Here is a 25,463-nt window from a genome sequence, read left to right on the forward strand (position 1 = left end):
TGGGGCAATAAAAAAAAAAGCAGACATGTTGTCCCTAGCAATATACCAGATTCAATTAGGCTTACACACTAAGGGGCATTGCAAGGTAGAGAGCATAGTAACTCTGATTCAGCAAACCTATACCTAATTGGTTGCTATAAATTACTTGATATTTCACAGAATAATTTACTTAAAGTGATTGTAAAGGTAAATTAAAAAAAAAACATGTCTATACTTACCTACTCTGTGCAGTGGAATTCACAGAGCGGTTACAAACCTCTATTTGGATCCCCCGCTGGCACTCCTGGCCCCTCCCCTCTGTCCAGTGCCCCATAGGAAGCTGCTTCCCATGAGGGCACTTGTGGGTGCTTGCACCCGAGTCCTGCTGATGCATCCATTGACACACACAGTGGGACTCGCCCCCCCCCCCCCCCCCCCCCCACCCTGTGCCCTCGTCACTGGCTTTGTTTGACACCAGAGAAGATGAGAGAAGATCTGCAGATGTGCATGGCGCTGAACCAAATAAGGGCTCAGGTAAGTAAATGGTGGGGGGGGGGGGGTTGAGGTGGGATGCTGACGGCTAAATATTTTTTAACCTTAATTCAAGGAATGCATCAGGTTAAAAAATGTTTAGGCTTTACAACCACTTTAATTTATTTTCCGATAGTGCTTTTCTCCCTGGGGACTCAAAATGCTTATATCTGCTGTTGGGGTAGCCATCTTAGGGGTGCTCAGTAGAATGTCATACTAGTACCAGTCCTGCATAGGAGCCAATTAACCTGCCAGTATGTGGGAGGAAACCAGAGTGCCCAGAGGACACCCACACAAGCCAGAGGAGTACGTGCACACTCTATGCAGATAGTGCCCCGACCAGGACCACAGTGCTGCAAGACGTAAGTGCTAACCGCTAAGCCACCTTGCTGCCCTGCTAATCTCTTAACACAGGGTTCAGTTTTTATTATTCAGCCATCTGGCTAAACGGAAAACAACTGTACTGATTCCCCAGTCCACACATTCAAGGTGGATGGGGGAATCCTCCCTGGGTTGTCATTGTATTCAGACATTGGAGACTACCCTACCATCAGAATACACTAATCAGCGCTGCAGCTGATTGGCTGCATACACTGATCTAAGCAGAGTTTTCCAACAAGCCGATTTATGAGAAGTTGATTGATAGACTGACTTCTCAGGAACAGGAATGACCCTACATGAATTGAAATCTGGCTGGTCCCTTTTGAATTGGCCAAATTTCCATCAATGTATGGCCAGTTTAAGCCACTGTGACTCTGGATATCTCATTTTGACAGTGGTAACGAAAGCCAATGTAATTCAGTTATGTTGCTATAAGTAATAGCCATCGTTTTATTCTGTTATACTTTTTTTAAAAGTGCCTTGTGTTCTGTTGCTAGTGTTATTTGTGCAAAGTCTTTCCTATCCAAGGTAAACATGTCTATGTTTACTAATTAGAAAATGATTCCTCTGTCATGCTCTTTGTGATCAAATAATTTCAAAGAGGGTTTAAATCTCCCTGCATTCCCTAAGCATAATTAACCTGTAACTCATCAATGATTAAAATTACACACCAAGCTTTGTGATGCTTGATGCAGAAGCAATTAGACTGTCATTTTAGCCATCACACATACCAAAACTAATTTTGATTCATTTTCAATCTATGCAAATCGTTTGATGTATCTGATAATTTCCCCTTTCTGACATAGATGACACGATTAGATTTGATTACTGCACTGTACCAAAATGACTCTGGATTTCGTTCTGCAAACTGACCTTTATTGCTAGACACATTTATATACAAATCAAATAGAGAAATTAAATCTGACCTGTTCTATTGTCTTCATAATAACAAGGAAGCGCACCTTGGCTTTTTGTAATAGCAGAACGCATGGTGCTTTATCATAACCCATGACAACCAATCAGAAATCAGATTTTAGTAGTCTGCTTACTCTAAGCTGTGTTTGGTGTTTCTTACACACCCCTGATCTTTGTGTTGTGTTATTAAATAGTAAGGAAAGGAATGTAATGCTAGGCCCAACATGCCCCTGACATTCAAGGTACACTGGAATGTGTTGTTTCAGAGACCATTTTGTCTCTCCACCAAGGATGGCCAAATCTGTTACACATTTCTTTGCCCCCAACTGAGAGGGGCTAATCTCAAAGTGATACTAAAGGTAATTTTTTTTTTTAAATAACAAACATGTTATATTACCTACTCTGTGCAATGGTTTTGCACACAGAAGCCCCACACCTCGTCTTCTCAGTTCCCCCGTGGGTGCTCCTGGCTCCTCCTCCCTACTGAGTGCCCCCATAGCAAGCCGTTTGCTATAAGGGCACTTGTGTATGCTCACTCCCAAGATCAATTCTGTGTGTCCATAAGACACACAGAGAGTGGCTCAGCCCAACCCCCCCCCTTCTCTCCTCACTGGCTATGATTGACAGCAGAAGGAGGCAATGGCGAAACCAGTGAGGAGGAAAAGAGCTGGGAGAGCCACTACTCTCATACACATGACTGAACCAAGATTGGGCTCAGGTAAGTAAAAGGGGGGCTGGAGGGCGGAGTTGCACACAAAATGTTTTTTTTTTAGCTTCATAGAATGCATGAAGGTAAATAAACTTCAGCCTTTAGAACTACTTTAAGCATGCAGAATGCTGTATATGGGGGGCTTTTTAAAAGCAATTTTCTGATCGACTGATATGAGATGAAAACATGGGTCTGATTATCAATGTTATTCTAAATTTGACATCAGTTGACAAATGTTATCTTTTTTCATAGGATGCCAGTTATTTAACCTTATTTTTTAAAATAATACAAGGTGTAACGCTTGGGCAATGTGAAGTAACATCCAAGCATATTGAATTCTGATTAAATTCACTTTTTTATTACTTTTATTAACTAAAACCTAATGCAACAATATTGGTTGATTTAACTAATGGATTTATGAATAGATCAGTTTTATAACTGCTCTGTTTGTGGTGTTAATTCTGTAATAAATGATGATATACTTAATATCAGTAACATAAATGTTTTCTCTCAATTTCTTTATCCAGGTCCCTGACAGGCGGGATGAAATGAGATCCACATGTAGCAATTGCCATGGAAACCTGTGACTCTCCTACTATCTCAAGGCAAGAAAATGGGCAGAGCACATCAAAGCTATGTGGAGCGACACAACTTGATAATGAGGTGCCAGAAAAAGTTGCAGGGATGGAGCCTGACAGGGAAAGCAGCTCTTCAGATGACAACCTGAGAACGGACGAGTGCAAGAGTGAAATATTACTGGGTTTCAGTGTAGAGAATGCAGTTGCCACTCAGGTTGCTTCAGCTAAAGAGATACCCTGCAACGAATGCGCCACTGCGTTCCCCAGTTTACAAAAATACATGGAACACCACTGCCCCAACGCTCGCCTTCCTGTCTTGAAGGACGACAATGATAGCGAAGTAAGCGAACTAGAGGACAGTGATGTGGAGAACTTACTAGGGGACATAGTTTACCAGCCTGATGGATCAGCTTATATAATTGAGGACTCCAAAGATAGTGGGCAGAATGCACAACAAGGAGCAAATAGTAAACTCTTTTCTACAGCAATGTTTCTGGACTCGCTTACAGCGGCTGGAGAGAAGAGTGATCAGTCTGTTTCAGCGTCCATGTCTTTCTACCCACAGCTCATCAACACTTTTCATATCGCTTCATCCCTCGGGAAACCATTTACAGCCGATCAGGCTTTCCCAAATACCTCAGCATTAGCAGGAGTTGGTCCTGTATTGCACAGTTTCCGTGTCTATGATCTCCGACATAAGAGAGATAAAGACTATCTTACCAGTGATGGCTCAGCCAAAAACTCCTGTGTGTCCAAAGATGTTCCAAACAATGTGGACTTGTCTAAATTTGACGGTTGCGTTAGTGATGGGAAAAGGAAACCTGTTTTAATGTGTTTCTTGTGCAAGTTGTCATTTGGTTATATTAGGTCATTTGTAACCCATGCTGTGCATGATCATCGGATGACCCTTAATGATGAGGAGCAAAAGCTTCTCAACAACAAATATGTGTCTGCCATAATACAGGGGATTGGCAAGGACAAAGAACCTCTTATAAGCTTTCTGGAACCAAAAAAACCCAATTCTGTTTCCCCCCACTTTTCTACTACCAACCTTATAGGCCCCGATTCAACTTTCCATGGTTTATGGAGTGCTTTTCATGTTGAAAATGGTGACTCTTTGCAGGCGGGATTTGCTTTTTTGAAAGGTAGTGCAAGTCCTGCCAGCACAACAGAGCAGTTCCATGGGGTCAACCAAATGCCAAAGGCTGAAGCAAACCTAGGGGGCGTATCTAGTCCAAAACCAAACACCCCAGTTACCTCTGTGTCCCACAGCCACTTATCGTCTGACTCCAACAAACAAGTGGAGAGTAAAGACCAAGACAACAACTGTGAAAGGCAAAGAGAGAACAGTCGCTCACATCCTAATGGGGAGTTACCCATTAAAAGTGAGCCTGTTGAAGGGGTAGATGAAGAAGAAGATTCATATCCTAATGAACTTGATGAAGAAGAGGTTTTAGGTGACCTAGCAGATAGTATTGGTAGCAAAGATTTCCCGCTCTTAAACCAAAGCATTTCTCCTTTATCATCCAGTGTGCTAAAATTTATTGAAAAGGGTACCTCTTCCTCCTCAGTGACGGTTTCCGATGAAAGGAAAAAGCAAACTGCTGTACTTTTAACTAATAGCAATGTTACCAGTAGCTTTAACGTTGGTGGCAAGGACTTTGAGGATGCAAGTGCCAGTAAGGACTGTGCAACTTCACTTTCACCAAATGAAACCGTTAGAGGAGAAGAAGAAAATTCTATTACTCCTCACCAGCACAGCTTTGTACCTAGCACTCTTGGCACAGACGAGGGCTCACCAGGAAATGGTATAGAGTGTCCCAAGTGTGACACAGTTCTGGGGTCCTCGAGGTCGCTTGGTGGCCACATGACAATGATGCATTCTAGAAACTCTTGTAAAACTTTAAAATGCCCCAAATGCAACTGGCACTATAAGTATCAGCAGACTCTAGAGGCCCATATGAAGGAGAAACACCCAGAGTCAACTGGCACTTGTGCTTATTGTAAGACTGGACAGCCTCACCCTCGGCTTGCCAGGGGTGAAAGTTACACTTGTGGCTATAAACCCTTTCGTTGCGAGGTTTGTAACTACTCTACAACTACCAAAGGCAACCTCAGTATTCATATGCAGTCAGACAAGCACCTAAATAATGTCCAGAACCTACAGAATGGGAATGGTGAGCAGGTCTATGGCCATACATCCCCAGCACCCAACACAAGCATCAGTGGCTGTGGGACACCATCTCCTTCTAAACCAAAACAAAAACCCACCTGGCGTTGTGAGGTGTGTGATTATGAAACCAATGTGGCAAGAAACCTTCGTATTCACATGACCAGTGAAAAGCACATGCACAACATGATGCTTTTGCAACAAAACATGAAACAGATCCAGCACAATCTGCACTTGGGCCTTGCACCAGCTGAGGCAGAGCTTTATCAGTACTACCTAGCCCAAAATATAGGCCTGACTGGGATGAAACTGGAAAGCCCAGCTGACCCTCAGATGATGATAAACCCATTCCAGCTTGACCCTGCCACAGCTGCAGCACTGGCTCCAGGACTTGGTCAGTATTTCTACTCCGCTGCTGCACCTTAGGCATTCTCTTTTAATATAAAATATATAATGTTGTCTGATAGATTTGAAGTGTAGCAATCTCCTGTGTGCCTGCAGTGTGAATTCAGGTTTGTGAGCAGAAACAATATTCAGTTTTTTTTAAATCATGATAGTCAGCACCACTGTAAATCTTATGCCTTAGCAGTGACTCTATTGACTGCTATTATTGTTTAAGCCACAAAATACCTGTAAAGGTAGGTGAGCAGGAAACATGTTAGCAAGCATGGATTTGAACATTGTTGATAATCATACCTTTACTCTACTGAATTGTAAATATGTGATAATACTGTGTAGCCTCTAACGCCAGTACTAAAAGTCAGACTTTTTCTAATACCCAAACTCTGTTCAGGCAGATATGTTTCTGTTTATAATACCTTCCGCATTGTACCACACAAAGTTTCTCAGCTTCATGGTATTCTTTATAACAGCAAGTATTTACCACACACCCCAATTTATTTCACATCCCCCAAGTTGTATTAATGTTCTCAATAAATATATAAGACTTTTAAAAAATTGATCAGATTTCTTTTGATATATATTTTTTTCTTAAAATGTCAAACTATTTTAAGGGATGTAATTGGGCAGCATATACTTCCTGGAAGTACATGTGGTTGAGAAACTCTCAAACATGATAAAAGTGATACATTTTCTTAACTGCCACACTGCTTTATGGTGTATATATAAAAGTCAAAACCTGTGCATCAAAGGTGTACTGTTTAGCTGACATCGTTTAATAAACGTCATGTTTATTGATGTATATAATGTGTTTAGACTGATATTTAAGATAGAGAATTACTGGCATCGTAAAATGGGCTTTAAGATGCAGCCGATGCTTTAGATTTCTATTTTTTCATTAGGGTCAATTACGTTTTTTAAACGCATGTTTTACCAATATTGTCCATTGGGTGAGGGCAACTCCCATGGCCTAAAATTAATAGATACAATATTCATGTCTGAAGTTATGGCTTCATTTGTTTCCTGGTTGATTCATTTTCACTGGAGTGCCAAACACTGAGATATGTCAAATAGGCTATTAACATGTACTAGGTTTGCCACCTTTTCTGGTAAAAAAAAAAGAAGAAAAGTCTTTTACTTACCAAGCTGGTTAAATACTGGCCAGGTGGCAACCCTAACCTATGCAGACAATACTGTAAATGATGAGAAAATTTGATTCTGAGACATTGGAAAGCTGAATGTTCTTAATGCATACATACAGCTTAATAATTGTAGTGCTGAGGATGCCTACATTTTCTTAAAGTGCTTGTTGATACAGCTAGCAGTAGGTAGACTATTACTATTGATCTATAATTCAAAAGGCTTAATCCACCCAGTACTGATGTTTCAGTTGTAGGTAGATTCTAAATATACATCTGATTTACATATCAGTTATTTATTTTATCCCGTGATTGCTCCTGGGGTCCAGACTCCCATCCATATTACGCAGCTCTGCTCCCTCATCTTGAAGTCTCACTTCTGTTGCAGTGGTAAAAGTGATATCTCCTTGCAGTGGCAGCAGCAGAAAGGGAACTCAAACAGCAGATTTTTAACTTTGGAGTTTTGGGTGCACTGACCAGTTCTGGCTGTTTTAGTGCCTAATCTAGTTACCATCATCTGGGTAATTTTACTGGTATGATTAATGTTTTAGGTAATAATTGCTATGTACCTTTCATTGTGATTACCGTACAGGACTTTTTTTTTATATTTGTACAATAGAGTGTTTATAAAGGTAGATAACCTAAGGAAACTACAATTAGTGTTGTGTAAATGAATTAGGGGACCTTATAGGGCATTCCTGTTTTGTTATTTTATTGATCACCGCTGCTGGCTTTGAAAATTCAAATTCCTGAATGACATCATGCCCAGTAGGAGTAATTAAAGCTATCTGATGAGGGAATTTAGAAGTTGAAAGGGATGATTGTAATTGATCCTGATTCAATCCTATTACAGCTTTTTATAGTTTAAGCTCCAGAGAAGAGAAATTCCTGGTTGAGGCTTTATTTTTACGGATTCCATTGTGTGTGCTTTGCTTTCTGGTCTTCAAGTTCCTTTTTTTTTCAATTTTCCCCCTTTTCTCCGTAGTAAATAATGAGCTGCCGCCTGAAATTCGGCTTGCCAGTGGTCAGCTAATGGGTGATGACCTGTCCCTCCTTACTGCAGGAGAGCTGTCACCTTATATCAGTGACCCAGCGTTGAAGCTTTACCAGTGTGCTGTTTGCAACAGATTCACCTCTGACAGTCTGGAGGCCTTGAATGTGCATGTGAGCAATGAACGGTCCTTGCCTGAAGAGGAATGGAGGGCTGTAATTGGAGACATCTACCAGTGCAAGCTTTGTAACTACAACACGCAGCTGAAAGCCAACTTCCAGCTCCACTGCAAAACTGATAAACATATGCAAAAGTACCAACTGGTGGCTCATATCAAAGAAGGGGGCAAAACCAATGAATGGAGACTGAAGTGCATCGCAATTGGCAACCCGGTGCATCTGAAGTGCAATGCTTGTGATTACTACACCAACAGCGTGGATAAATTACGCCTACACACCACCAATCACAGGCACGAGGCGGCCTTGCGGTTATACAAGGTAAGAGCATGTATAAGTTAAAGATACCCCCAAATTAACATACTCTTGTGGGATGAAGCAGTGCCATGAGCAACAACGATTAGTAGCCCATTTCAGCCAATAAGATTTCAACTTTTATCCGTTTAGAGCAGTACAGACAGTCAATGAATACTGATGCTGTATGATGCTGTAGTTTGGGTGTCTTTACAGAGTTGGTTTACAGTCATTGTTACTGTATGTGAGATATTTTATTACCATTGTTATGTGGATTTGTTTTTCGTGTCCTTTCTGTTTTTGTTAGAACTTTTTGCGTGGTTGTTCATAGTCTTATTTAGCAACATAAATATTGATAGGGTCTCATGTTAGCTTAGTGTGTATGTGTTGAGACCAGAAATTTTAGCCAGTAACTGCTTAGAATTCTAATTCCACCATGCTTGTCACTATCCCAGTTAACGAGAATTGTATAATAATAATAATAAAAAAAAAAGTATAAACAATAGGGGCTATTCCAGAAATGTGCTTTACAATACATTTTGCATAATAATCATCCTCTGCTTTTAGGAAAAACAGTTATTACCGAACTATGGAATATTGTAGAAAATTCTTATGTCCGGGTTTCTTTCAAACTATGCTGTTTTAAAATGCTGAATGGCAACTTTTGATTTTGGTGTGTGCCCCAATGAAGGGTGTCATGGATAGATTGGTTTTGTTTTCATTGGCAGACTAGAACGAGCAGATCACCAACGACTGTACTAGATGTATCTTTAACCATAAAATAAGATTTCAAGGCACACTGCAGAACACTGTATATTTTTATAATAGTTACCTTTTTATGCCTTTTTTTAAGTAATTATGTGTAATTAAGTAATTATGAGTAATTATGTGCAGTTAGCAGTATATCAGATATTGCTCTGTGTCTTATTAAAGTGTAACTCCAGCAAAAAAAAAATGTATATAGTTTTGGATACAGGTGGAAAAAGTGGAGATTTTCTTGTTGCCTGTTTCTCAACTAAGCAATTTTGGCTGGACTTGTACTCCAAGTGAAGACCAAGTTTTGGGCTGCACTAATAAGCCACTGATATGCTATAGGATATGTGATATATGAAGGCTGTAAGTATGCTTGTCAGAGGTTGCCTGGGGTACAATAAGCCCACCCATCTCTGCTAAGTAACTCTCCACTGGTAAAATGATTTGCTGTCAGTCCGGCTGCTGACGGCTGCCTAATGTTGCCCTGTTTACCAGCAAGTTCACCTCCCATGTACAATCAATAATCAATAGTATTCATCATGCATGTCTGAACCCAGCACAGACATCACCTCGTGTAGAAAATGATCCACAAGAAAAAAAATGCTGTCAACAATAGAGTTAGCTATGGCTCAACAGGACTGTCTTTCCGGTTACATCAGTTAATATATTTTCAGATAGTGCGGAAATCAAGCCACACTGGTATCACATAGATGGTTGGGATTCAAGTGTTCAATTAAAGAACAATTTAGAGATGTGCTAACACAAAGGCGAGTGCATTAGATGAGAATCAATAATTATGGCCTTGTCTGCTACAAATTTTCACTTGCATATGTGAAAATAACACTGAGATGAAGTATGGTGCAGCAAGACCGACAGTAACAGAAATATGAGCACAGCTTTTCTAAATCTGCAACCTTTATGTTTAAAAGGAACCATTGTTTTTTAAAGTGTTACTAAACCCACAACAGTAATGTTGTATTCACTGTGGAACCTAAGGGGTTAATCCTCTGCATTGCGTAAAAAGGCTGTTTGATCCTGTATGCACAGATCACCCTCTTATTCCGCTGACTCCAAGACATGTCCAGATAAGACAGTCTTATCTGGACATTGGGCTGCACATGCTGGACATTGGGCTGCACATGCTCAGTTTGGTGTGTAATGTTAGAGTTTCTTGGGAGAGTGCATGTGATCAACACAGGGCCAATCAGCATTGTCCAGACAGAGGGTCAGGGGTCCTGCATCCTGATAGGACAGCTAGTGCAGTATGAAAACTCCTACAAACTTTAAACAGACACTGATAGAAGTCACAAGACTGCTATGTATATATATATATATATATATATATATATATATATTTTACCAAAATAATTGCATTTCCATGTTCTGTGTACAGTAGGAGTCCAGATATATCGAATGCAGGGTCCTGGGTTTAGTAACACTTTAACTTGCATTTTCTGGAGCTGCCATCCTTATACTCACTTAGGAGAGATATAACTAGGATAGATATATGGAAAAAAAATGAAATGTTTATTGAAAGGCTGGCAGGAGGAGAGGGCAATGTGAACAGAGCGATAATTATTACAGGTACTTATATAGCACCATCAACTTAGGCAGTGCTTTACATATATAGTATACATTCACATAACTCCCCGCCCTCAAGGAGCTTACAATCTAAGGTCCCTATCTTACATTCATTCATATACTAGAGCCAGTTTGGACAGGAGCCAATTAACCTACTAGTATCTCTGGAGTGTGGAAGGAAACCCACACAGGCATAGGGAGGACATGCAAATTCCAGGCAGGTAGTGCCACGGTTGGGATTCAAGCCAACAACTCTAATGCCCCCTACACACGGTCAGAATTTCCAATGGAAAATGTGCAATCAGATTGTATTGTCGGAAAATCCGATCGTGTGTGGGCTCCATCGCACTTTTTCCATCGGAATTTCCAACACACAAAGTTTGAGAGCAGGATCTAAAATTTTCTGACAACAAAATCCGATCGTTTAAATTCCGATCATGTGTAGACAATTCCGACAGACAAAGTGCCACGCATGCTCAGAATAAATTACGAGACCACAGTTTGGCTACTGGCCCGCTTATAGTCCCGACATACATGTTGTATGTCACATCATTAAGAACAATCTGATTTTCCGATAACTTTGTCCGACCGTGTGAATGCAAGACAAGTTTGGCACAAAATCCGTCTAATAAAATCCGATGGATTTTGTTGTCCGACCGTGTGTACAGGGCATAATGCAATTAGGCAGAAGTGCTGTCCTGTTTTATAACGGTTTGGCTAATGTGCCTTCACTGTCCAATTACTGGCTGTCAGCAGGGGGGTGACCTGGCTGTATTTCTTAACTGTAGTAAGGGAATGTCAGGTCACCAACCTGGCTCTGCTGTCTGTTAGGAGTTTTATCTGTCCCAGGAGTGGATTGACAGATCCCAACTGCTCAACTTTATATTATGTTTTTCATCTGTTTGATGAATGCTTGTTCACTAAGACTTCATGCACATGGGTGCAGAGGGGTGTACACCATCGAATAAGAGTGTATTTGGGTGTCACAAGTATTTGCCTACAGCCACAGCCAGCAGTTTGTACAAATCAAGGCTGACAGACACAGTGGCTGTATGAATATAACTGCACATCTGAGTGATTACATGCATAGGGATGGATGAGCAGTGCTGGACGCAGACAGTTCATGTCCATGACCGCTCATCCGCCCCTCTATGCATGTAATCATGTGGTTGCATCCTTACAGCCACAACGTCTGACAGCCTGTCAATGATTTGTACAGACTGCTCTCCATGCCTGTACAAAAACATCTATGGCCCACCACCTCCCCCAAAAAACGATGCTGCTTCTTGGTGGTGTATGCCCCTCTGCACCCATCCGCTCCAGTCGTCAATAGCGAATCAAAGATCGCACATTTTTTAACGCAAGTGAGAAATTGTAGATTTTTTATTTCTTTATTGACAAGTTATCACAAAACTAGTTAAAGCTAAAAGGTTTTATTGCCATTTATATTCAAAATCCTTAGAGAAAGAATGAAATCTACATATACATAATACATCTACTTCACAGCGTTACGCAGCATACTTTTTGCTATTTTCTATTACGTTTATTTCGCTTTGTTTTTTGTGACTCCGGCAAACAATGGGTTACACGGCTCTTTAACCAGCTAGCATAGCTTCCTCTGCTTGCTGGCCTGTAATCTGAGAAGATGTGTAGGGGGAGCTAAAAAAATATTTAAGTTATTTTAACTTATACCCTTTACCTAAATGTCACCTTTGATTACACTGCCAAATAACTAATAGTTCATTATGCTCAAGTTGAGTTGCTTTTTAACTGTTTGCTGTTAGTAGACCATGTCGCAAATAGAAGAGTGATCCTGATTAGGAAAGAAAACGGAGACGAGTGGAGTAAGGCTTAATGTACACGGAACGTTTTACAACCTCTCCTGAACAATTTAACTTTAACAGATAGTAACCCACGTTTAAGAATGTCAGTTTTGCTGCGCTTACATGCCGCATTTAGCCGCATTTGCGTTTAGAAGTGTATTCTTTCTTTTTCAAATAGTCAGAAATTAAAAACATCTTTATAGAAACGTGTCTAAATGCGAGCTACCGCGTTTATAAGCTGTTATAAGCGTTTGGTGTCTCAAATGCCTCCGAACATCTGTCCTGAACGCATTTTTTGCTTTCCAAAAAATGTTTCTAAACTCAGCTGCCTAGAAATGACTATAAACGACCCCGTGTACATGTACTGATAAGATAACATAGAGGAAGGTTCAGGGCAGCTGAAAAAAAAAAACGCCCAACTGCTCCTAAACATCCGTTTACCAGCAGCAATGTACATGAAGCCTAAAAGTGAAGCAAGTTACCTTTAGTGATCAGTTAGAGTCTTTTCAGAATTTGTGAGACAAAACCGGATTGGTTACAGTAAGCAGCTGACCTGCTTGTGTTCTTTCGTGCGTAAATGTGCGACTCTGTATTTTGTTTGTGCTGCTATGTTCTTTTTTTATGCATTTTTAATTGACAAGATTAAGTGCTTGTTCACACTACAGCAACTTGGGATCCAACTTGTAAGTCCTCAAGTCGCCCCAAGTCGCTGGACATAAGAAATACCATAGAAGTGAATGAGAGCCGTCTTAATGTACACTACTGAAGTCGCTCCGACTTCAGAAAAGGTTCCTGTACTACTTCTAGACGACTTGTATCCATAGAGTTCAATGGAAATCGCCTCCAAGTCAGATCTCCATCTATATTGAAGCAACTTTCCTGGAAAAAGAAAATAATTTACCCAGGTGTTCCCCACATTTACCCAGGCAACCCCATCCCCCCTCACAGAGCTGATTAAGTTGTGTTTTAAGTTGCTCAAAGTCACGCTGAAATCGCCACCAAATCGCCTTGCAAAGTCGCGCTGTAAGTCGGGTTGCCCCTGTGTGGACCGGCACTGAAACATGTTTATTACAGCTATGATTGTTCTCTAAGTATTAGAATTTGTTTATTATAATAGAGTCCATCTGGTTTGGGTGTGAATCCATTAATAAAATACAGTTGGTTGAATTCTCAGTGTTTTGTTGTTGGGGTTTTGTTTTTCATAAAATCCATCATTTTATTTGCAAACAAAATATAAAAGACACATAGAACACGACTGTCAGTTAAAAAAAAAAACATATGCATACAGATACAGTAAATGGCCCATGTGAGCCAGAAAATTCTTTATAGTAAGATTGTTACATGATATTGAGTGAGTGAGCCCCTGTGCATCAACACGTTTCGCTGATCCGCTTCCTCAGGACACACACAATGGGAAAACACTGGTTTCTCCCTGGGTGGCCATTGGAGCAAAAAGAGAGCCAGTCAATCTACACCCCACAGCAGATGTACCCAAGTTGGTGAATAGAAAAGAAAACACCTGGAGATCTATAGTGATCACGGTTGCATACATAAGGTTATGGCAGAACCACAAGGGTTGTTCTATCAATATCAATAGAGGATAATGGTGCTTCCAATTCCCTATCAATCTCTGTTAAATGGTGACCCTGTCTCATAGGTCTGAGTTGTGATGTTAAAAGAAAAGAGCAAGAAGAGGTTCCAAGGAATGGGACTGTCCAAAAGTCCAAGAAGTCAAATATCCAGATGGGGTATCTCAAAGAAACTATCATTAGTCATTGCAACTGTTGGCTTGTAGTTCTCAATTCAAAACTACCAGGATGCTGATAAGTGATCTTAGTAGTTCATTGATCGTTCCTGCCATTCAGTTATTGCCTGCCCATATGAGGTACAGGCAGCAGCTACACTGACAGTCTACAGGAGCCTGGGATTACACCCACAATCTGCTGATAATGGGTGCAATGCTTTTGTTTTTTACCTGCAAAAATATGTGCATTTAGTTTTTATTCTTTTTAAAAGGTGAACTTATTCTTTAATATTATTTGGTTTATCCCCCACCCCTATTTTAAATAGGCTGCTAAGACACAACTAAGCAGCAAAAACAGGATCTGATGCACAGTTTTAATGCACATTGCATGGTGTGTGTTGTGTACATCAGTGCTTACTAAACTTGTGTGTTTGGGTGTTGGTTGAAATAAATGGCATCACAACACACCATATAGAGTATCGCTGTGTTCATGCACAAGGTATAGGTGTGATTCTAGCCTTACAGTGGTAGTAGACACTGCTTGAACACGTCCACCTACAGGTAAGCTTATAATAAAGCTTATCTATAGGTACAAAAAATATCTTCATATTTTATATTCAGTATTTCTGCATCCGGTGACGTCACTGAAGCATGCGCTCTGAATCGAGGGCTCACTGAGTGTGCCATCAATCCAGAGTATTGTGTTGTACCGTGTCCGAGACTCCCATACCCATACAAGGGAGTGACATTGTTGCGGCTTGGCCATTCAAACATCCGGAGCCTGCAAACCCAGAAGGAAGACCAGGTAAAGATGGAAATGCTGCGAATCATGACAGTGCACTGCTGGAGAGCTTCATTTCAAAAGGTAAGTCTTTCATAATGTGCTAGCATGCTGTGCATGCTAGCACATTATGACATTAAATTGCAGGGGGACCTTTTTTTATAGACTTAAGTACCGCTTTAAAAACTGTGGGGGAGATTTACTAAAACTGGAGCACTCAGAATCTGGTGCAGCGCTGCATGGCAGCCAATCAGCTTCTAACTTCAGCTCGTTTGATTAAGCGTTGGCACTATACCTGGAATCAAATTGGTGTCTATCCAGAGCTGCACCAGATTTTACACCATGCAGTTTTAGTACATAACCTCCTGTCTTACAATAGACTTCTCACTCTAAAGTAAAATGATAGCATTCTGTTTCACAGACAACATTGCACAATCATATCCAGCAAAAAGTTTTTCCGATGATCTCTTTTGGCTCCTCCCTCTACTGGTGTTTTTTTTGTTTTTTTTTTATTGTGTTTGCTCATATTTGTTTTGTCCTAAAGCTATGCAGAATATTTTTTTAATAACATAGTACTTTCTGTGCGTTTCAAAGGCTGGATAGTGAATCTTACCTTGAAAAATGTATCCAATTAAGAGCACTGCAGAAATGTAATTTTGCAGCTCAAAAATGTATTAACCATATTCTGCATTCCAGGAGAAATACTCACGTAGATCCAGACATTAACCCTTCTTAGCCAGAGGTTGCAGAGGCTCAATTCATGGGCCAGACTCCATTATGTTATAAGCTTTCTCCAAATACAGAAAACAGATTCATATTCAGTTCATGTAGGTGATCAAGTTGCCAATGTAGTGTTTTTTTTTTTTTTACTTTTTTTTTTACTTTTTTTTTATACACTCATAAGGGTTTGTGCAGACTCATTACATACCGAGAAGCTTGAAGATTCATTGTCTTTTCCACATTTATTTTCATGGAGCAGTTTCACGCTAGTGTTGCCAGCTTAATCTAAGCAGATAATCTGAAACAGACAGAACAGTTAAGTGCAAGAACCGTAATGGGTTAAAGTAGGTGGTAGGTGAAAGGTCAACTGAAAAGCATCATCTGCCCAGATGCTTAACATTAAAATGATCTTTTTAATAAAAAAATCTGTTTCACAGATGGCGTTTTAATGCCTTTGGCAGTATCGGGGCAGTTTTAACATTAGACGTATGCTAGTAAAAATTATTTCTGTATTAGAGCAGAACAACACCTTTTGCTTTTATGTTCAGGGGTAGAAAGCATGTGGATAAGTTTTTCTGGCACGGAACCCAGAAGCCCAGAGCTGATGGCCTTTCCATATGGACTTAAATACCTGAATACCCGATGTCTGTTAGCAATGATGATTGAAAGAGCAAACAAATACCATACAGGCATTTCATTTTTTTTTCTATTCAGTCCACAGTCAGCCTTAGATTTTTACTTAGGAATGTGCTTTGCAAATCATTCCGTTTATTGACTAGATGTTCCATGGATAGAATACTGCTAGCCTATTGGACTACCTCCACCTTGATACAGTTTTTTTTCACGTATGATGTAAGACATATGTGCTAGGTCACTTTACTGTGTAGCAACTAAAGGGAAATTGGTTTATGAAATATATTTAAACATCCTGTTCTCTAAGCTTATAAAACTCCTTAATAAAAGCAGTGATGACATTGCCATAAACTTGCTTTGCACTGGAACGTGAGCTCAGTCTTGTTCCTGCCTGCAAAAGTGCTTCCGACTTCATTGTGTTATGCACAACTATGATCTGGCCTAATCAATCATCGGCAAATATTATGTATTTTTTTTTTCTACTGTCACCTTTTATCTATTGTAAAAAGGTTTTTAAAAGCATAAGGAGAGTGGTGAAGGGTTAGAACTGCAATCGGGTTTGTAATGCTGTCTGGGAGCAGATCTTCTCAGTTCCTCTTTGGTTACCAGGATAGGAAGCAAGAAGAAATTTCCCCAAAGGGAGATCTAGACAGCAGTAAAAACCAGACAACGGTTATAAGCCTTCCCGCTAACTAAACCCAAAACACATGTTTTGGCTGCTGTTGGGCTGTAACCTTGAAAAGTTCTCTGCAAAACTCCACCCTGCAAATTAGGTGCTATGCCATACTGCAAACACCAAGAAAAAACGGTGTTTGTGCTATTTCCTAGGAATGTAAAGCAGTATTAAATTCTAAAACAAAAATGTATTCTATTGCAGCTTGCCAATTATTAGTTGTAGTGGCTGCATTCCTTTTTTTTGTATTGTATTTTCACTTGTTGTTCTAGCCAGTACAGACTGTCCAGCAAAACTGGCAGTTAGAGGGTTGAGACAAATCAGTTTCTGCTGACGGGTGCTTACAGTAAGTCCAGTCCATCCACATCTTCCAGTGCATCTAACACTACACTCTCTCCAGATTGAGAATGCTGTTGTTTAAAGGTGTCTCTGTTGTTGTTCTATCCACACTGGAGAAACCCTAAAACAGGAAGTGTGTTACTGGCTGGATCGTCAGGTATAAATAAAGAAAAAGAAATCCTGAAAAAAAGAAAACTAGTGCAGCCACCACATCTAAGGAATGGTAAGCTGCAGCATATTAAATGTTTGTTTCTGGGTTTAATACCACTTTAAACTTCTTAGACAGAATGGGGTTGATTTACTAAAACTGCAAAATCTGCTGCAGCTCTGCATGGTAGCCAATCAGCTTCTAACTTCAGCTTGTTCGATTAAAGTGATTGTAAAGTCTCGTTTTTTTCCCTATGTAAATAACAAACACGTTATACTTACCTGCTCTGTTGCAGTGGATTTGCACAGAGAAATCCACATCCGCCTCTTCTTGGGTTTCTCTTCTGTGCTCCTGGCCCCTCCCTTCTGTTCAGTGCCCCCCCCCCCACAGCAAGCAGTATGCTCTCTGTGTCCATGGAGCCCCGAACCAGGCCCCACCCCCCTTCTCTCCTGATTGGCTAACTGATTTTGATTTACAGCAGTGGCAGCCAATGTCTCAGCCAATCAGGAGGGAGAATCTTGGATGGCTGAGACACTCGTGGACATCGCTGGACAGAGAGAGACCTCAGGTAAGTGTTGGGGGGCTGCTGCACACAGAAGGCGCAGAATGCATTAAGATAAAAAAAAAACTTCTGACTTTACAATCACTTTAAGCTTTGGCTAAATAAAACCTGTAAGCTTCTGTGCAGAACTGCACCAGATTTTGCACTCTCCACTTTTAGTAAATCAACCCCAGCCTATCAAATACATTCAGGGGTTGATTTTCTAAAACTGGAGAGTACAAAATCTGGTGCAGCTCTGCATAGAAACCAGTCAGCTTCCAAGGTTTTATTGGCAAAGCTAAAAAGCTTCATTGAAGAAGCTGAAGTTAGAAGAAGGTTGGCTACCACACACAACAACACCAGATTTTGCACTCTCCAGTTTTAGTAAATCAACCCCATAGCCTGCCCAATATGGCATTGTGTTCAGTATGTTTTTTTTTTTTTTCATATTTCTCCCTATTGCAGTCCATTCGTTCTGTGAAAGGTGGCTATGGGCAACCAATAAAGGAAGAGAAAAGTAGAGTTGCTTTCCACTAATCATGTATTTTTTAAATAAAAAGAAAAATCATGACTAGTAATGTTATATACACACTCTAGTTGCATATCACAGTGGTGTAAATTCAATTTCATTTGTTTTTATATATTCGTAATACCCACCAGACATTATATCATGTCATTGCTGGTTATAGAATTTCAGGCATCTTTTGTCTCAGGCTTTAATGAATGATGGGTCTAATTAACAGATCCTAGCAGTGGCTGAGGACAGAGGCTTACAAAAGGCCTGTCCTACCTCTTAGAATTGTGCCTATATCATTCCCGGTGAGGCTCAGGGGACTGCAGTGAATTTCAGCATTTTGATGTTATCGTTGTGGCCATGACTATCATGTTACTAAAGCCAACAAAATGACATAATGAAGTTAATCGTGATTCATAGCCCAACAAGTATAAGGCACAGAGGTATAAAGTCTTATCTCCAGATTGGCTTCCATTTCCAATCTGAGTAGCACTTAAACTCATTTAAGACAAAGTACTGTGAAGGTACATAGTCCATCCTCCTTTCCTGATTCTACATATACCTTAAACCCTACAGAATGGAAATACCAGGTTGCATTCGGCAAATGAAAGCTTAAGTCAATTAAGGAAAAAAAAAAAATCATCATGAAATATATATTACATATGCTGTATCATTATTGTTCTCAGCCACCAATTAGTTAGGGATGTTCACACAGAAGAAATATTATCACACGCATTAAGCAATAGAGCAAACAGTGCAATACAAGCAGGAGAGGTTTGAGAGGAATTGATTGATGGCGTAATCTTGGGTCACTTAAGGCCAGCAATTTTCATGGTCAGCTTGCTAGCTTGTATTTGATGCAAGAAATTTAAATTCCATGCAGCATCTGTTCTTCAGATGTGTGTGATGTTACTTCCATTAACTATACCAATTTGATACCAGAGCAACTGTAGTAGTGCGCGTGTGTGTGTATGTTTTTATATATATATATATATATATATATATATATATATATATATATACATTTTTCCAGGGTACTGTTTATCTAACTGATTTTTGTTTTTTTGTTTTAAACTATCATATCATCAGTGGAGATTTTTATACACTTACTTGGCAATCTATGTGCAATGAGTCCTGTCAATTAGACTTCTGATACCTTATCCAAAGTAATTGCCAACAGCATGCTCTGTCTACCATGTCTGCATGGCATTAGCTAGAGATGTTTTTAACCCTAAATTCACGCAGAACACAATGATGTAATAAACCTGTCAAATCCATTGTAAACTTACTTTCAACTTAAATTTAGGGTATAGGGTGTATAAATCGGGGACCAAACAGGTTACACTGCTTTATATAAGGAATCTGCAGATTTTACAGTTATGTGTATATGCCCAACTTTAAAGTATTTTACATTGCAGACGCATCTTTTGTATGGCACAGTAGGGAAATACGCATAATAAAAGGCCAATCAGATAAAAAGGTTACAGACATTTAAAGCATGTTTTTAAGGGGTTACTAACAAATTACATTTAGTTATTGTAGCCAAATGGCATAACTGGTTGGGCATCACAGGGGAAGGGGACTTATTGTGTTTCTCTAGTTGCAATGCATACAAGAGCATTTGCTAAAGGTCATACATAATGCAGGTCTGTCTTACTGTAATTATTTATAAAAAAAAATTCAAAACTGATCGGCTTTATGCTGGCCATGCAAGGTCTAATAAAAGTTCAACCTTTCCTTAGCAGGTTCAGGCTGTGAAGAGGCTAAGTGCATTGTCATATACTGTAACCCCTTAATGACTAGCTAGTATAGATCTATGTCCTATTAAGTTGTATGTTACCACAGGGTGCGCAAGAAAATATGCATAAATGTGCACATTCATTTGCAATATATACTTGCTGCTCCCATGCTGATGTAAACAGCTATGATCGCAGTAAAGGTGCCAAGAGCTGATTGCATCAACTCCCAGCTAGATTGTAAGCTCTAGCGAACAGGGCCCTCTGATTCCTCCTGTATTGAATTGTATTGTAACTGTCTGCCCTCATGTTGTAAAGCGCTGTGCAAACTGTTGGCGCTATATAAATCCTGTATAATAATAATAATAGTGTCCTTTGACAGTGGTCATCTGACAACCTAGGGGTGCAAAACAATATATATATATATATACACACACAAACAAACACACACACACACACACACACACACACACACACACACACACACACACACACCCCTAAAGTAAAAAAAAAAAAAATCTTCATTGAAAAGTAAGTTTAATGGATCAGGCCTCTGGTTTTTGCATTATTCCATACTCTACGTGATGATAGGCTGATTAGTTTGGAATTAATGCAGACTTGTAGCTTATTCCTTTGAGGCTCTGCCAACATTATCATTTAAAATAAAAAAAATATATATTCCAGATATGTATGGTTGCAATTATTGACCTGTCATTGTCCCATTATGATGGTAAAAGAGGTCAGGAGAATGTGCAGGCCTCATTTGCATAAAAATCATTGTGAGGATGGAAATTGGAATAGGTCTCTACAGCTAAGCAACCACAGCATGTTTTGCCTAATGGCATTCAAATAATTTGTTTTGATGGAATAAAAAAAAAAAACCCTATGCGGAGAGATAAACAGAAATGTTATTTTCTGTATTTCTGACACACATGACCTGGTAGGGAAATAAGCATAATAAAAGGAATCCTAGTAGCCAATCATATAAAAAGGTTATAGACATTTAAAGCATGTCTTTAAAGATAAATATTGCCTTGGTTAGGGGTTACTAACAAATTACATTTAGTTATTGTAACCAAATGGCTTAACTGGTTAGGCATCACAAGGTAAGGGGACTTGCTTTTTGTCTCTCGTTGCAATGCATACAAGAGCATTTGTTAAAGGTCATAGAGAATGCAGGTCTGCCTTACTGTAATTATTTATAAAAATTCAAACTGATCGGCTTTATGCTGGCCGTGCAAGGCCTAATAAAAGTAAGCAGTGCAATGGATTTAAGCCATCACAGCACACTATAACATGTGATGACCAACCCTGAAAGCACTAATGACCTATATTAAAGGTTTTATGACATTTTAGAAAACCTCAGCCTGACCTAGCACCAATTGTGTCCTTTACTATGGGAAGGAGCCTGTCTGTTCATCAGCTGAGTTGAGCATAGGATCTCAACCATGCTGAGTGAGACAATTTTAGTTAGGATAGGCAAATATCTGACTTTCCATTGTTCTTAGAAAAGATATGCCCATTAATGACCATCTTCATCTCATAAGGTCTGTTATTAGTCTTCACAATAACTGCCTAGCAGTAGCATCCATAGTGGCTGTGCATTCACTCTGGACACTTTAAGTGGTGTCTCTCCAATAGTGACTTTGCTTATTTAAAGTGATACTAAAGTCTTGTTTTGTTTTCTTTAAAAGAGGGTATACTTACCTGCTCTGTGAAATGGTTTTGCATAGAGCAGCCCAGATCCTCCTCTTCTCTGGTCCCTCTTCGGGGCTCCTGGATCCTCCCTCCTGTTGAGTCCGCTCATAGCAAGCAGCTTGCTATTGGGGCACCTGAGCCGAGCCACAGCTTTGCGTGTCCATTCAGACACCAATTTTTTATTTTTTTTTGCCTGTCAATTATTAATAGGAATGAGTGAACAGAGCATTGTTAAAATGTAAAAATACAGTTCAGCAGAGAGAGTATTTGCCTAAAGGGCAACTTTGAAAATATACAAATCCTTCAAATAACTTGTTTGAGGGATGTCTTAAAGCTACATGGAAAGTTGGGGAACAGCATGATGGAATCCTTTAAAAGTGAAATATTTTGTTTACAAACAGTTTCCAGGGATCTGTCATTTATCAGCCCACTGGGTTTTGTTTCTAAAAAAAAAAAACATCTAAGGTTTCTGAGTGATGTCATTAACTAAATATGGTTTTGGCCATATTTAGTCAATGACTGCACCCAGGATCCTGGCCGGTTTGTTGACATAAAGCATTTGGCTGGGGATCTGTCATTTTGCTGCCTTAGATCATTGGGTAAACTTCATCGGGCAGCAAATCATGGTGATGGACAAGGATCCACAATCCCTGGACCATGTGAATGATGATATATTTGCATTGTTTGCTTATTTATTTTTTTATTTTTTGGGCAAAGATGTCTCACAGCATCTCCATCTTGTTTGTTCACAAGCACCAGCCGGCCCGGGTATCAGTCATATTGTGGCAGTGCTGCTACTGTTGTAAGGTCACAGAGCCAGAGATTTGGGCATCCAAAGTGACCAAATAAGAGCAGCTTTTTTGGCTGCTCACCAAACTTCAAAAAGGCTAGTTTTGGGTCAAATTCATGTTCATCCCAAACCCAAAGCTCATTCGTAAATGATTAATTAGCTGCTTTTCATAGACAACACCTATATTGCTTACAAAAAAGCATATAGTATATAGCCAGCAAATATTAGTAACCATCTACTGGAATATCTCTTGCTCATAGTGGTCTATCTGCATACCTACCTAGACCCCATCTTTAAAAAAAAAATTTCCTAGTAAACACCTGAGCAGAGAAAACATGTTCCAGCAGCTCATCTGACTGCCAGTTAAATAAAAGATTCCAGTGACCTCAAGTTCCTGGGTGCCATATGGCGAGGGGTATTTTTTTGTGTGATTATTTATTTCTAGATTTGTTTTTCTTGGTATAAACACAAGTGAAATAAGTAGCAATGAAACTTGGGCATTTTTAGTGTTGCAAACTACACATTCTGCATACATATACATAATAAAAAAATATATAATGTTGGATAAAAACGTTAAAATAAATATTACAAAGTAAAGTTTAATGAGGATCTGTCGTTAGATTAATTTGGATTTTTTACATGCAGAGTTAGCCACCTGTCAGCCCTGACCTACTGCATAATGGGGTCTTGCCACATTTATTTACGTGCATGCTAATACCAGAATCTCTGTGAAACACACTGGGGTCCTGGCACTCCATATGCATTGCTTCCCAATTATTTGTTTTCATGATTAAGCAGCAACTCCATAAAACGCCCGCTTTATAATAGCGCATGGCTGCAAATTGCAGGTTGTTAGCCAAATCTGAGTGTTACAAACGTCCATAAAAAGCAAAGCTGTCAATTATGTGCACAGACATAAGCCCAATTGTACAGATAAGATGCATGCTGTAGGATGATGCACAGCATGTTCAGCCATCACAGGATGCTGATGACATGGAAATCATCCTTGCTTCACTGCTGGGAGTTTGCATATCATCAATCCCTGTCTGAGGCTGATAGCTATTAGTGGGCTTCCTCTTTATAGGGGCACTTAAAAATAAAAGAACTCAAAGGTTGGCTTTTGTTTAAAAGGGAGCCATGTCCTCAAGTCAAGAGTTTTTGGGGTTTATTTACTAAAAGCAAAATTCACTTTGCACTGCATGTGCACTTGGGAGTGCATTCATTGTAGGTCTGAGGGGGACATGCAAGGAAAATAAAAACGTTTTTGCTTGTATATGATTGGATGATAGAAATCAGCAGAGCTTCCCCTCATTTAAGTTCTTCCTCTCAGATCTACAGCAACTGCACTTCCAAGTGCGCTTTCAAGAGCAACTGCAGTGCACAGTGAATTTGCCTTTAGTAAATCAACCCCTTTGCTTTTGTACTCACGTGTTATGTTTAATAGCATTGTTCTAGCTTTGCATGTTTATAGACAGTCATATAAAAAATTAAGAAGGTAAGATTTGTTTTACGTCAGAGCACAAACAGAGAAATGTGAAAGTACCTGCAGGTGCATCTCGAGTTTAAGCTTTGGGCCTCTTTATAAATGGTCATATTTTAATAATAGTGAAAATACTCTGCACACTATAGTTACACTTTCTGCTACTTTTTTGTAAAAAATTCCCTAAACACTCGCCTGACTCCTCTCACCTCTCCAGCGCTATCCTGGCTGCAGCACCGCTCCTCTCACTTTCTGGTCTCACAGGAGACACTGAGTGCAGCAGAAGCCCATAGGCAGCGCATAGCCATAGGTCAAACTGCTGTGAGGAAGGTGCGGGGGTGTGGTTTACCGGTGCTGTGTGTGTCTGTGGATGCATGCAGTCCAGGTCGGGAGAATGTGCATGGGTGCTCCCATACATAGCACCCAGCTTGCTAAGAAGGCACTCAGAGGAAGGAGGAGTAGACAGTCTGGCCAGGGACTGCCAAAGAGGACATAAGTGACTGCTCTGTGCAAAATTGTTGTACAGAGCAGGTAAGTATAACATCTTTTTTTCATTTTAGAAAAAAAAAAAATACCTTTTAATATCACTTTAAAGTTACAAAGGTGCATAAGATGACATTCTCCTAATTCAATAGTTCTCTGCTGTTGGTGGTAGCACATAAATGAGAAGGTTGCAGCTCTTGTCCTGATCACTGCTGCTCCCACCTGGTAATCCATAAGAACATTCTATACTGTACATATTTTTCCGTCTTATATGTTAATCAGGACCTGACTATGTATACAGCACATTAACTGCAAAACTGATTGTTGATAAATAGGCCAAAAGTAGAAGTAGAGACTGAATGCAGTCAAACTAGCTGATCCCCGCTGTGCTCTATTTTTCATTTGTAGCACTAATTTATAAACTTTGTTCATAAGATTAGGTCTGTCGACTTCTGTAATTAAGTGCTTGCAACCTAAATGTATCTAGGACATACTACTTCAATCCAACAGTAAACATGTATAGCTATAATATACACCCCCATATTTTGGAAACTTTTTTTTTTCTGGTTGCAGATATCTAACTTAACCACTTCAGCCCTGGAAGGTTTTACTCCCTTCATGACCAGGCCATTTTATAGATGTTAATGCTGTTTAAAGTGGTGGACCTTTGGGAAAATATATTCATATAAACAGGATGGCATGAAACAGTGGGATTGATTTACTAAAACTGCAGAGTGCAAAATCAGCTTCTAACGTCAGCTTGA

At 39.8% G+C, this 25,463-nt stretch overlaps 1 protein-coding gene across 2 annotated transcripts in view; it reads left to right on the top strand.

Annotated features, from left to right (window-relative positions):
* The window catches only part of ZFHX4 (zinc finger homeobox 4), a 207,830-nt gene that overhangs the window by 28,060 nt on the left and 154,307 nt on the right, over positions 1-25,463 (top strand). For both annotated transcript variants that reach the window (XM_077492895.1, XM_077492896.1), the window contains exons 2-3: positions 3,043-5,657; positions 7,787-8,289. In XM_077492895.1, the coding sequence (XP_077349021.1) occupies positions 3,089-5,657; positions 7,787-8,289 (3,072 nt within the window). In that variant the 5' untranslated portion in view covers positions 3,043-3,088. The remainder of the gene's footprint in view (positions 1-3,042; positions 5,658-7,786; positions 8,290-25,463) is intronic.

The sequence above is a fragment of the Lithobates pipiens genome, unplaced genomic scaffold (assembly GCF_037356315.1).
Source record: "Lithobates pipiens isolate NorthernLeopardFrog02 unplaced genomic scaffold, aLitPip1_a1.2 Scaffold_19, whole genome shotgun sequence".
In the NCBI taxonomy this organism is placed as follows: Eukaryota; Metazoa; Chordata; class Amphibia; order Anura; family Ranidae; genus Lithobates; species Lithobates pipiens.